The sequence below is a fragment of the Eumetopias jubatus genome, unplaced genomic scaffold (assembly GCF_037043125.1).
Source record: "Eumetopias jubatus isolate StellerSeaLion01/CBP00866 unplaced genomic scaffold, mEumJub1_p1.0 scaffold_3, whole genome shotgun sequence".
NCBI classification, from domain to species: Eukaryota; Metazoa; Chordata; class Mammalia; order Carnivora; family Otariidae; genus Eumetopias; species Eumetopias jubatus.
Genome location: NW_028274809.1, coordinates 125,514,366 through 125,528,560, shown reverse-complemented (window position 1 = coordinate 125,528,560; position 14,195 = coordinate 125,514,366). Strand labels below are relative to the sequence as shown.

General features: G+C 33.0%; 1 protein-coding gene across 7 annotated transcripts in view; it reads right to left on the bottom strand.

The window, feature by feature from the left end:
* Positions 1-14,195, bottom strand: part of PDS5B (PDS5 cohesin associated factor B) — a 194,870-nt gene that overhangs the window by 80,517 nt on the left and 100,158 nt on the right. For all 7 annotated transcript variants that reach the window (XM_088021798.1, XM_028105892.2, XM_028105915.2 and 4 more), the window contains exons 11-14: positions 12,229-12,374; positions 9,981-10,132; positions 8,688-8,801; positions 1,810-1,891 (exon numbers count right to left, since the gene is read on the bottom strand). In XM_088021798.1, coding sequence (XP_087877924.1) covers positions 1,810-1,891; positions 8,688-8,801; positions 9,981-10,132; positions 12,229-12,374 — 494 coding nt within the window. The remainder of the gene's footprint in view (positions 1-1,809; positions 1,892-8,687; positions 8,802-9,980; positions 10,133-12,228; positions 12,375-14,195) is intronic.

Here is a 14,195-nt window from a genome sequence, read left to right as displayed (position 1 = left end):
CTACAGTGCTGAACTAAATAAGAATATTTATCAGACTGAATAATGAAGAAGGCAAAGAAACATTCACTGATTAATAAGCATGTAAGAGTCTTCCTAGTAAAATAGGAAGAAATACAAACACCCAAAGGATAAACACAGCTTTGCATTTTTTCTACCTTTAACTCTATAATGTCTACTATATTTCTTGGTATAAAATGAATACTAAGTAATAAGAGACTATTAATTCTCCTCTCATTAGAATTCCACTTTCGGCTACCATCTTCTTCCATTTGGTTTCTGCTTCAACCTCACATCACATTAATGAGAATTCCCTCTTTAACCTGGACAACTCAGTAATTATTTTAAGACAATTTAAAGGAAAATTCCACAAAGTAGAAGACATTAAAACATTTTAATTGAATTGAGATGTATTTTGTTATTTCACATGAGAATGAAGTCATGAGACCCTCCCGAGTTGCTATCAACAGGCAAGGGGAAGAAGTTCCCACTAAATAAATTTTAAAGGGACAGTGAGAGTCAAAAACAAAGTTATTTTTTATTAGTCTCACACATCATGCTGTTCAACATATGATCTGCACACTTAACATACTACTCTACTGCTATTATATGACTTCAATAATGCCTAAAATCAGGAATAGTTTTATATACATGCATATAAAAACATCTGGTATTTTTAATTAACACCTTTGCAACTTTGGCCAAAAGGAAGTAAATTAATACAGCTCTAGGTAGCAAACAGGAGCACTTTATCCAGAGCTTAACTGAAATACACTAACTTACTGCATTAGAACACTGACTGAAAATACATGTTTATTGGCTGAAGCACACTAACTTAATCGGAAGTTTTCCAATTTTGTTCCTCGGCAAAGTACTGAAACAGCAGAATCACTACAATTAGTTTTAAGTCATCTATTATAAGAAAAAACTTATTCTAGCAGGTTCAATAATTACAGGTTTCAATAAACCATAAACAAAGAGGTTACTATTCGCCTCCCCTTACATGAAACAACTCCTCTCTATTGACCTCTGTTCTATGAGCATGCAGTATATGGTTTTTTTTGGGGGGGGGGGGTTTCACTAAGGACTGAGAAGAAATTAAAAATAACAGTATATTGTTATTTTTGTATGTTATATATTTCCTTGGATGCAATTTAAAATGGCCACACATACTGCTTTTTTGATGAATTATAACTTTTATAGGTCTATATACAACACTCTCAAACAACATTCTAGGGAAAAAGAACACCCAGAATCATTCTAAAAGTCTAAAAACTAAAATATAATTCATCATCTGGATGAATACCACCATTAACTTATAATTATGAAAACCAAGTAGTACATTAAGATTACTGTAATATTAATTATAAGTAAAAATATAAAGATATGTAATTAAAATTACATGACATTAAAATTTTCTAAAACCACAAGACTATACAATGGGAGCATTTTAGTGTGGCAAGAGAGAGTGCAATTTTACTCTATTTTCTGTGCTTTCAAGGATATGGAGCCATTTTCTGGTTTTTTTAAAGCCACAAAAAAACTTTAATTCTGAATGCAAAGAAATACATTCTCTTTCCTGTTGGGTATCACCTTTTATAGATATAGTAAGTGTAAACTTTAAATTTTTCTATGCAATAAGTTTCTTAAAGATTTCATTGTTCTAAATTAGAGATGATAGTTTCTGGAGTAGAACAGTTCCACACAGTAACAGTTGTTCAACACCACTGTAGCAATGGTAAGGAGTAACTGAAATACATGCGTTTTACAAAACTTATCATCAAAGGAAAATTTTCATTAAATTTGACTTACTTTGGGTTGCTTAATTAAGTCAAGCAAATCCTTCACTTGATGCCGGAGCAGATTTTGACATTTCCACATTTCATTCAGTGCTCTGCAAAACACAAACACATAAATTTAAATAACAAAACAATAAAAATCCTTCCAGAATATTCCAAATACATTGCTTTTTTTAAGTTCAAATTAAAAAAAGAGATGACAGAGATGAGGTAAAATTCACAGAACTAAGCAACTGATGATGTATGGAACAAAAGGGAAGAGGTATGAACATGTGAAGGGATATCTGTATCAAAAAGAACATAAGTGGTTGTTTTTTGTTTTGTATAAAAATAGGGAAGAGCTATCATTAACTGCAACATGTGTATAAACTAGGATATAGGAATTACCTACAGAGATTATAAACTTGAGAAACAAAGGAATATTTGATGGAGTAAGGTCCTGCAGTGGGCAGGATGAAAAGGAATCAAAGCCACAAACAGAAGAGTTCTAGTGCTGAGAGAATGGGATATACTTTTTCCTAAAACAGAAATATTTATATTGTAACTTTGTATATTACATGTTTATGTATATTACAAAATGTAGATTATGTACTTATAGGTAAATATACATAGTCATTATAATAAGATTAAAATGTATAAACCAAACCGATGTAAAAAAAAAAAAAAGCTCTCACTTGTTTTATTTAATCCTCAAATTCTGTTTAGAGGTAGAATCTATGTGTTTAGATTTTTTTTAAAGATCTATTTATTTATTTATTTGAGAGAGAGAAAGAGAGAGCACACATGTGAGTGGGGGAAGGAGAGAGAAGCTCAAGGAGACTCCCCACCCAGTGCAGAGCCCAAGAGGGGGCTTGATCTCAAAACCCTAAGATCATGACCTGAGCCAAAATCAAGAGTCGGAATCCCAACCAAATGAGTCATCTAGGCACCCCATGTGTGTAGATTTTTAAGGACTCACTGAGCTGTTACAGTTAACTAAATAATGTATTATATAAATTATATAAAACATTATTACCTATAATATATAACTATAATATATATTCTATATACTCCATATAAAATATATATTTATACTACATAAATTTGACATGTACATGTATTTATATCCTGTATATATTTATTAGGTTATATAAATATGTATTTACATATTACTATATGTAAGTGAATATTATTTTTATATGGCAAAATTTCTGATGTCCTCTTAATATTTTTTTCAGACAGAAATTGAAATCTAAAATTATACACTCAAGAAAATATGCAGAAATCATGAAAGTTAATGTTATTGAAATATTGTTACAGAATTCAGAACCACACATATTTTAATATTTGAAAAGGAAATTTTCCAAAACCAAATACTTTTCATTATTTTGTTTTCAATTACCTACACTTCATTAGCCTCCACTATCACACATATTAAGCACTGCCATAAAACAGTAATATAGTACAAAAGCATATAAAACCACCTCTTTTTTTCATTGGCAAGACAATTGTTAAAAATTTTCATTTTCCTCAACACTCTGTTTTAAAAATACCTTTGGATACTTTTATGGAAATAGTTTAAATTTGGACACTTAAATGCCTTTACAGTGGTCATCTCAAAATCGTACTTGGCAAAGCAACAGCATTTTATCTTAGAAGTTAAATTTATTTTTTTTAAAGATTTTATTTATTCATTTGAGAGAACGAGAGAGAGAGCACGAGAGGGGGGAGGGTCAGAGGGAGTAGCAGACTCCCTGCCGAGCAGTGCGCCCGATGCGGGACTCGATCCATGGACTCCAGGATCATGACCTGAGCCGAAGGCAGCCGCTCAACCAACTGAGCCACCAAAATAACTATACTGTTTTCAAGTTATTAAATTTCCATTAAAAATTTAATTGAAACACTTTAAGAATGTACACAGTAAAAATGACCAGTATACAGAGGACTGTAAAAATCTAGTAACTAAGAGTTATGTAATTAAAATAATTTTCAAAGAAACAGTAGTCATCTGTGAAATTACTTCTGAACTCCAAAGTCAATGAATTGTCTCTTGCTTCTTAACACTTCATCATTACTTACAACTTCTGACAGGCCTGGATTTTGAAACTTGCCTTCACTTAAAATACTTAAAATAAAGCAGGAATTATTACACCTCTAATAGCTATTTGTTAATTTAAAGATGAAATCTCAAGCAACTCCAAAGCTCCATTATAAACTATGATGGCTATAGTGTAAATCAAAAAGTAACCATCACTAAGATTTTGTATTGTAATATATTTTTAGGGAAACCATCCTCTCAAGTACTTTAATAAAATTATCTTAAACAGCAAAGACAATTTATCCTTGTGCTTGCCTTCCTAAATAATCCTTAAAAAAGAAAAAAAAAGTAGAAATAATTTTACAACAGGAAGACAAATATAATTTAATATGAGCCTGAATTCCAGCTTTGTCACTAAATAAACATGAAAAATTTGATTAGAGAATGGATATTCTTAGTTATTACCTGTCTAGTCTTCTCACTAGGGCTTTGCACTAACTCAAAGAAAAAGACAGCTACCATCGGGTGGCTGTCAGAAACCTGTACAAATGTTGAAGAGAACCTCTCCTCCAATATTCTGCTCCCAGTTGGCAAAACTGCCCACCAGACACAGCAGTACAAAAACGGTCTAGATGAAAGCCTGCCTAACGAAAGACATCACATTCAGGACACCTGAAACTACCACTAACTCTTGTCATTAACAGTTGTTCTAGGAAGCCTGGGGGAGGTGGCAACACACATCATGATCGGAGAGTCCTCAAGCCTGCCTCTGCTCTCTTTTTCACTAATCAAGATATTTAGTGGGACACCTGGGTGGCTCAGTCGGCTAAGTGTCCAACTCTTGGTTTGGGCTTGGGTCATGATCTCAGGGTTGCGGGATCAAGCCCCATGAGTGAGGCTCCCCACTCCGTGGGGAGTGTGTTTGAAGATTCTATCCCCCTGCCTCTCCCCCTTGCGCAGGCACGTGTGCATGTGCACACTTTCCCTCTCTCAAATAAATGAATCTGAAAAAAGAAAAAAAAAAGATAGTTAACTTATGGGCTTACCCAAAATTGATACACATCAAAAATTTTAAATATAGGAAGTATTTTGTCTTCCCCAAAAGAACATGGTCACAGAATAAAATATATGGTTCTTTCATAAGAAAGATCTTATCAAACAAGTTCTCACCATGAACCTGCCTGCCAAGCAGCTATTTTTAAGTGCCTTTCAAACTAATTAGAGATTATAAATTCAAATGAATTCTGAGCTAGAATAATAATGTAAATGAATAAAGTAGGACAGATGTTACAAAACAGAGTGGTGAGGACTGTGATAGGATTAAAAACATTATTGAAAATATCAAGATTATTACTATTCGGGAAAATGAATAAATAAAAGATGAGACAAAATTTAAAGACCCAAAAGATTTACAAAAAATAAGATGTCTAATAATGTCTAGAAAGACAAAGAAAATGAATGACCAACAAGCTATATATATTATGGATGAATCTTAGGAACATAAGAAAATGGGGGGAAAAGGTCACAGAAGACTATATCCACAATTCACTTTCATAATGTTCAAAAATAAGCAAAAATAAATATTATGAGGGATACATATACATAGATATGATGAAACTATGTTTTACTTTATTTTGATAAAACTATTGTTTAAAGATTTATTTATTTGAGAGAGAGAAACAGAGAGCAGGGGGAGGGGCAGAGGGAGAGGGAAAGAAGCAGACTCCGCATGAGAGTGGAGCCCAACATGGGGCTTGATCCCAGGACCCTGAGATCATGACCTAAGCTGAAATCAAGAGTCCATCACTTATCTGACTGAGCCACCCAGATGCCCCATGATAAAATTATTTTTTAAAAAGGAAATGAAAAATACGTAATTAAGGTTAGTGGTTTCCTCTGGGTGAAAGACAGGAGGATGAAAGGGAGAAGAGTTCACAAGTTGGCTGTAGATTCACAAATATATTTACTTTATTACTATGCTTCAAAACTCGTATGTGATTTCTTTGTGTGCATTAAATACTTCATAACAATAAATGTAAAGACTTTTGGAGAAATAAATCACAAATGTAAAGTTAAAAGTATTAAAGTAAAATGTTAAGTATTAGATTTACAGTTGGTTAGTTAATTCCAAAATGTTGGTTAAAATTAAAAAATCATTTAAAAAATATTATAAATACCTTAAGTGTTTTAACTTAAAACAGAGAAAAATCTATTCACTTACCAACCATTTTTGCAGAATCTATTGGTCCATAGATTGGAATTTACTTTCAACTTTTCCATGGCATTATTTTTCAGTGTATCTCTTGTGATTAGCATTTTTACTTTTTAATTCAATCAAACATACTTGTTATTTAAATGATGAGTGATATCTGATATATGTAGTTTTTTTTTAAGATTTATTTATTTGAGAGAGAGAAAGTGCACAAGCCAGCAGGAGTGCAAGGCGGGCGGGGGGGGGCAGTTGCAGGGCTGGATCTCATGACCCAGAGATCATGACCTGAGCCGAAATCAACAGTCGGATGCTTAACTGACTGAGCTACCCAGGCGCCCCGATCGCCACACACACACACACACACACACACACACACACACACACACACATAGTTTTTTAACTGCTATTTAGTGTTTTCGATTTACAATTATGTTTCTTTTCCATTTCTCATAGTACAGTTTTCATTAATTCTTTTTTGGTCCTATGGTTTTGGAAGCCAACATTCTAATTCTGTTCTTTCAGAGCAACTCAAATTTTTAATTCGTACACTTAATTTACAGCCTAATTAACAATATCTGTCCTCACTCTTCTATGATAAAAGAACCACAGAACATTTTAGCTACCATCTTACATGCTGTTATCTGATAGGATCCACCTAGTATTCAAAACTTTTCACAAAGGCACAGCACCAATCAATCAGAACAGGTGGCAGTAGAACAAGGGCCTGAAGGTCCTTCTGCTGTGCCCAGGCACAGGCGAAAGTGGGGTGGGGAGAAGATCCCAGGGACTCTCAAGACATCTTACATACTGTTCCAAGAAGTGTGTGCTGGCTAAATATCAGCCAGATGCTAACCTACTTTTTAATGTACACCTCCTTCCCTTGTAAAAAAAACTTTGTTGTTATTATTATTGTTGTTTTTATAGGCATTGATTATTTAGACCTGCAAAAGTGTTTGAAAATTTTGTCACTTTTTACATCCTATTCCTTCCTTCTGAATTTCCTTTTTTACCAAGAGAAATTACTATTCTTTAGTAATTTTCTCAAGTAGGATATATGAGTGGTGAACTCTCATTTTTTACTTAAGAGTGTCTTTCATTCTTACTCATGAATGGCAGGTGAGCTGAGTCAGAAGCCTAGACTATGATTTGACACAGGTTGTCTCAAATAGGGATGGAGTGGGGAGTGTGCTATGTATCTTATTCTCATTCATTCCAAGAAGCCATCAATTGCACCATGAAGGTAAGGATGCACTCTAATTCTAGAGGTGTTAGCATATGACAATTGTATGCTTTAAAATCAATTAAATATGGTAGTAACATATTTTACTGTATGCAGTACAAAAAGAATGAACTTTGGAACCAGGTAGAGTTCAAATCCTGACTCTGTCTCTTACTACTTGTGTGATTTTGTGCAAGTTAACTGACCTCTGGAATTCAGTTCCTCATGTGAAAAATAGGAAAAAATATCACATGAGGGGTTGGCAAGCTTTTCTATAAAAGGCCAGATAATAAATATTTTAAGCTTTATGGACAGTCTCTGTTGAAACTACTCAATTCTTCTGTTAAAGCACAAAAGCAGCCATTGATAATATATACTCCTCTGCCTGAAATACAGCAGATAATAAGAAATTTACATTCTCCCCTCTACGACTTTTTTTCAATGTTTCTATGAAAGGTGTAATTGGCACATATAATAATTTCCATGCAAGAAGTCAAAAGTCCCATTAAGCAGAGGTAGGAATGAAAATTATATGCAGCTCCTTAGACTTCCAATTTCTGAACATTTAATCCCCCACTTTTTTTTTTTTAAGATTTTATTTATTTGACAGAGAGACACAGTGAGAGAGGGAACACAAGCAGGGGGGAATGGGAGAGGGGAGAAGCAGGCTTCCCTCTGAGCAGGGAGCCCAATGAGGGGCTCAATTCCAGAACCCTGGGCTCATGACCTGAGCCAAAGGCAGACACTTAACAACTAAGCCACCCAGGTGCCCCTTAATCCCCCACTTGAACTACATTTGCTGGAATGCAAAGGACCTACATTTTCTAAAACCTAGAGCAAATCAATCTCTAGGTTTCAATTTCCTAACCATCAGTATGATTCCATTAGTAATGTCTCTTCCATGTCCAAAATGCCAATTCTGTATAAAGGCACTCAAAAGTATTTTCTGAATGAAAAATGGCCATTAAAATATATTTGTGCTTACCCGTATGCCAAACTATAACACTATGTTGAGGCTATGCAGCACAAAAATATGTACCCTACTGCCCTACAGCAAAATTCAAATGAGCATGAGGTCAAAAAAAGGTGGTAGGATATTCTCAGTATGAACCTTAACGCCTTAAGGAAAAAAAAACAAACAAAAAGGTACATCAATACTTCTTGAAACAACAATATGAATGTCTGGGGAAAAAAATCAAATCCTGAAAGATGCCATGTCAATCAGCTCTATTTTTTAATTGCTTACAAAAATCCTTGTTAATCTCATGTTGATAGCAGTACCTTTGAAAAAATAGCCAAGTATTTTATTGTGTCTGACCATTTAAACAATGTTTGTATTACATAAATTGTTAACATTTAAAAATACAGTTGTGGTTTTATTCCCCATAAAATCCAATACACTGAAAAAGATGAAAAGAACAAAATTTGACGTTTGAAACATACTTCACAGCATTTAAATCCAGTGTGGCATACAAGTAATATAAGCACTTCATCCGTTCTGTAGTTTCCAAATTGTGGGGAACCATGTACTGGGCAAAGATGCGTTCAACAAGCAATCTATAAAAACACAGAGAAGGTACTGTAATGATTTTTTTTACGTATTAAATTTGTATATAAAATTCCAAAACACACAAAGAATACATATAAAAAGTTTCTGCTTTCTAAATGGAGAGGAGATTTCAACTCAATGATTTCCTTCTAAAAGAAGAAGGGCTGAAAAAAGATTTAGCTGGATGTACGGGCAACAGCCCTATACCCAGCTAAGATAACTACCTCTGCATGACCTGGAGTGTATATGAGGGATTCAATTTCCTTATCTGAATAATAAAGTGTTAAAAAACCAGGTCCTTCCAAATGACAAATTCTACGCATCTCTAAGTTAAAATTATAAAGACATTTTTAAGATTCTTCCAAGTTTCTGGAGTAAGCAACATGAAAAGACCTGGTTAAAAGTTAAAATAAAAAGGTACTAGCAAATAATAATGCAAATCTCCATGCAATGATGCTGCACACTCAAAAAGTCTAAAAATGTCAATTTTATAAAAATAATAACCATGAAGTTCCTCAATGTTAACATAAGATATCTAGTTCCTAGTTCCTAATAACTTTTAAAACTGTAAGGTGGCCTACTGGTTCTTAATTTTCTCATTCTCATCTATTATGGGTGAGACCATTTGGATCTAAAAATTTAAAATAAATCCAATCAAGTGAAATCCTGCAAGCAGGATTCACAGATCTATTTACTACTACTAAATGGTTAGGATCCATACAAGATCTAATCTTATACTGCAATAGAAAAATACAAAGATTATATTCAGATAATGTGTTTCAAATAAAATTATAAACTGTCTTTTTATTCTTCGGTAGAAACTGTTTATTTAAAATGTCTATAATCCAAAAGGCTTATTTTCATTTATTTGAAAACATTTTATTTGAAAAATAACCTATGAAATAAAATTTAAATTATTACACATTTCTACTCTTAAGTACAGCTCTGTTTAAAAATAGTATACAAAAATGAACATAAAAGCTGTATTCCTCCCTAAAGTTATATGTACATTACTGCTTCATTTATGGCTTTGGTGGAAGAAAACTAGTCACTCACTACCTTTAACTTGCAGTAAAAACTGAGAGACTTTAAAGTTATAAAGAAAACACTTTACCTAAAACAACAGATCAAAACAGCTTAATACACCAAAAGCACCATATATTTTAGATATGGTGTCCTTAACTTACCGATCATCAATACTATTTTGATAATATATATGTAGCAATTTGTCTTTGATCCATGAAATCTGTTTTGCAGCATCTTTTCCAGCTGCTGATTGTAAAGCATACTTCTTATAAATTTGGGCAAGTCCCATCATGGCTTCTTTGCGCACTCTCCACTTAAAGTAAAAACAAAAACGCTTTCTTAAAATTTAAAAATGCTCACATTATATTTCAGGAAAGTCTGTTTTCTTGTTTTTAAGTTGCTTTACACAATATATCTTCATCAATCCTCAGTTACTGGATATCAATTTATAATGACTATGAAAAAAAACACAACTATCATTTTAATACATCTACTATATAAGGTACAGAGATATCAACATGTATAAAGAATTCTAATGCATCTTAGACCCATTGTTACCCCTAAAAAACAAAAGTTAATCACCATCACATAAAGTCACTTAGAATTGGTAAGGGAAAGTATGCTACAAAATTTTAAAAGGCAAATAATGAGCTAATTGTGACCTATCCCTTAAACATTTTTTCCATTTATGGTGTATATTAAATATACTTCAATTAAAGGTACATGACATTGGTTTCATCAAATGCTGAGTAAACACACTCAGTTCATTTTGTATATCTAAGAATCAAGTTTAAGTGTAAGAGGAATGTATTCAACTATTTTTTTTAAATACATATTTGCTATAATATATCTAATACTGCTTCATTAACTTGGGATGAGTTTATTCTTTAATTTTACACAAACAGCACTATAATCAGTAAGATGTTAGTAATGTTTAGAACTTCATGAAGCTACACAGATGTCTTTTTTTTTCTTTGCAGTCTGTCATTCATTGTATATTCTTCTCTTAGTTTTTCTTTAAATTACTTACAGCAGATTAAGAACAGTCCTTATCTCATCCATCCACTGATACATATTAAAATAAAAGACTTCAAAAAGCTTTACTCATAAGAATTCAATTTGTTTGTAGGAATTTTCTAATTCTCTATATTATCTCTAATTCCCCAAACTGCTGCTTTAAGGAGAATTTAAAGATAGAGCATATTCTAATACTGCCAAGAACATAAACATATTCCATTATTTTTTGGTACCCAATTAATATTTGTATGAATGAACCAAGCAGCCCTATGATGAATACAACATGATTATCAAAAATTATGTGAATTTATGTGACCCCAACAATACACAGATACTTAGCTCAAATTCCAAGTCTAACAAAGAAAAAGATTAGTTGAACACTTAGAAGGTTGTTATCCTACCACGAGGCAAATCTCCTTTTCCTTCTTTATGCCTTTTGGACCTTTCATTAAAACCCTATGAGATATTCAATAAAGACAAGTCTAAATTTATTAGTTAAAATACGTTATTCCTAATACCTATACATTTGAAGAGAAAACTATGCAATTCCTGCCCATCTATTCTCTATCCACAACCAGCATTACCAAAGAGAGCATTAAATGATGAAGACAGCACAATCAACCTTATAAGCAACTATTAAAATGTCATAAAGTATTTACTAGTCAAAACTATTCACAACTACCAACAGGCCTCCCACTTTCTTTGCTAATTAACCCCCAAATACATCAATGATTTTCATCCTTCACCAAAATCACTCAAGCCTAAATCCAGTAAAACCCACACCAGAAAGGAAAGGCACTGGGGATGAGGAGGGAATGAACATTCACTCACATACTTTACTGAGTCTCTAATATACTCCAGGCAATATGAATACAAGAATAAGAAGACATGGTACCTCCTTAAGAAGTCAATGATTACTGAGTGCAGCAAGTGGGTGTTCACTCAAGAGGAAAGGTTTAGGGTCACAGAAGATAGGGCTGGAAGCATGCTGTTCTGCTAGGTTTAGCTGTGCTAAGTTGAAAACATGTTATTTTCTACTCCACAGAAATTATAACACAACCAGCTAAAAGACTATCAACTGATACCCATAGGAAAAGAAACAGAAGAGAGCCAACAACATAAGAAGTTGTGTCAGAGGCCATTACAAATCACTTATTAAAACTAGTGTCCAGGCTAAACATCTGACTACCATTTAGAGCCAACTCATTTTTAAGATGAGAATAATCTGAATTTAAAAATCTAACAAAATTTAATATAAAAAATAAAACCTCATAAATATTAAAATGCCCCCTAAAAAGGGCTAATTACACTTAAATCTCAATATTTCCAATGAAATACTATTAAAGTATTCAAAGTAAAAGCCTACTACTACTAATTATTATTCCTACTTACCCGTTTGTCTAAAGTTCTCTCTCTCACAAAATTAAGTAAGTGATCGTTGACCAGAAGAATATCCTTTTTAGCAGCCGTAACTATAGACACAATAACATCATGTCTAATAGCTTCTTCAGGGTCATGTGACCTCACTTTAAGATACTCTGAAAGACAAAATTTTATTCGATTAAAATGGAACTTTAACAATTAAAATGTTTTAAAAGATTGCGTAAGTCCTTTGTAAGTAAATCACAACAAAATAAAACCTAAGTAGAAGGTTCAATGTTTCAAGAAAATTAAAAGCAGAGGAGGAAGGGGAGCAGAAATGAAGGTCAGTCCATTAGTTAAAATACAGTAGTTTACTTACATGCAACTGAGTACTAAAACCCCTACCCATTTGGGGGACAGGGTAGTTGTATTAAGGAGTTCTGAACCTCATTAACTAAACCATACAAATGAACTAAGAAGTATATGACTTTAAATATTTCATTTCTGTTTTTTGTTTAAATAGTTAAAATATCCAAGTCAAGTGGTTCTACTGGGAAAAGGCTAGAATATTTAAGCTTCTATCCCTTAACTAGGGAAACCCTGAGTAAGGTTTAGGAAAGAATAAAATTAAAATACCAGCCACCAAGAAATAAGATTATAGGGAAGACCATAAGGAAAGTTCAGGTAACTGGACTAAAAGAAAGGCAAAAGGAACAGAAGAAATTAAACATTTAACAGTTAAGAGTGGCTGGAGGAAGACCTTAAATTTAGTCAAAAACATGACAGCTCTGACCTGACACTAAGAAAGCTGAAAGAAAAAATTAACACTCTTCAGTAATGATATATTAGAGGCTTAAGGAAGAGATACCACAATTGAACATGAACATAACAAAATATTATTCCGCTTTTTATTTTAAGACTACCAGTAAGCTAAAATTTCATTGTTTGGATTTGGAGCAATATGTCTAGCCATGCCTATATACAGCAAATAGTGCTTATGATTGTAAATGGATTTACTTCCCTGTAAATTGACAGTTTAACAAATAATTACAATGCAAACACCCATAAAGCTACCGCCCAGGTCTTAAGCATTTTCACCAGAAGCATTCCGTAACAGGAACTATTTCCAAAAATGAGAAAGACCATATGTTGCCAAAAAAAACCTTCTGAAATGTCATTTTACCTAACTCAGTAAAGAAAATTACTTTAAGTACTGATTTCAAATGGAGCCTGTTAAATACATCACAAGTTCATTTCCCCACCAAGATAAAGACAGTTTTATCTTTCACTTTACTTGTTTCAAGTGCAATAGATATTATACTCAGGTGCCACCAAGACAAAACCAATGAAAACACCATCAATTTTAAGATGCATCCCAATTTCCCTAAAACAAATCATTCATATTAAACAGATATATACAAGAGCTATTAACTTATAGATCCTAACTGTGCAGAGGAAGAGAAAAAAAGAGAAAGAAGAAATTCTTGATAGTTAGCATGACAAAGCAGCTATTAATACTCTTCACAATATGGCCAGGTCCCTCAAAATGTGGCTGAAGGCACAAGGATGAATCTCACAAACACACTGTCAAGAAAGGTAAGATAAACGTGTGTCTAACATATATTAATCTCAGCTCACTCCTGAAACCCTAAGAAAATGTCTTTTAAAAGGGACAAGTACAAGAGAAAAGATCATAGCAAAAGTGATTTTTCAACAAAACTGAGACAGATATATGACTTATAAACAAAAGAAAAAGATGAAATCCAAAAAGGGAAGAAAATAATAAATAAGTTCATTTCCAGGGTAGAAGAACCATGAAAACATTTAGAAATTCAAGGCACCAAGCAACGAGAAAGGCAGAGATGAAGAATGCAGCCGGAAATATGAGGAATGGTTGAAAATGTGCATATAAAGTAGTTAGACCCCTAGGTTTTTCAGAGCTATCTTTTAGCCAACTACAAAAAACGTGCAGTTTATAGCAATACAGGCTTACCTCA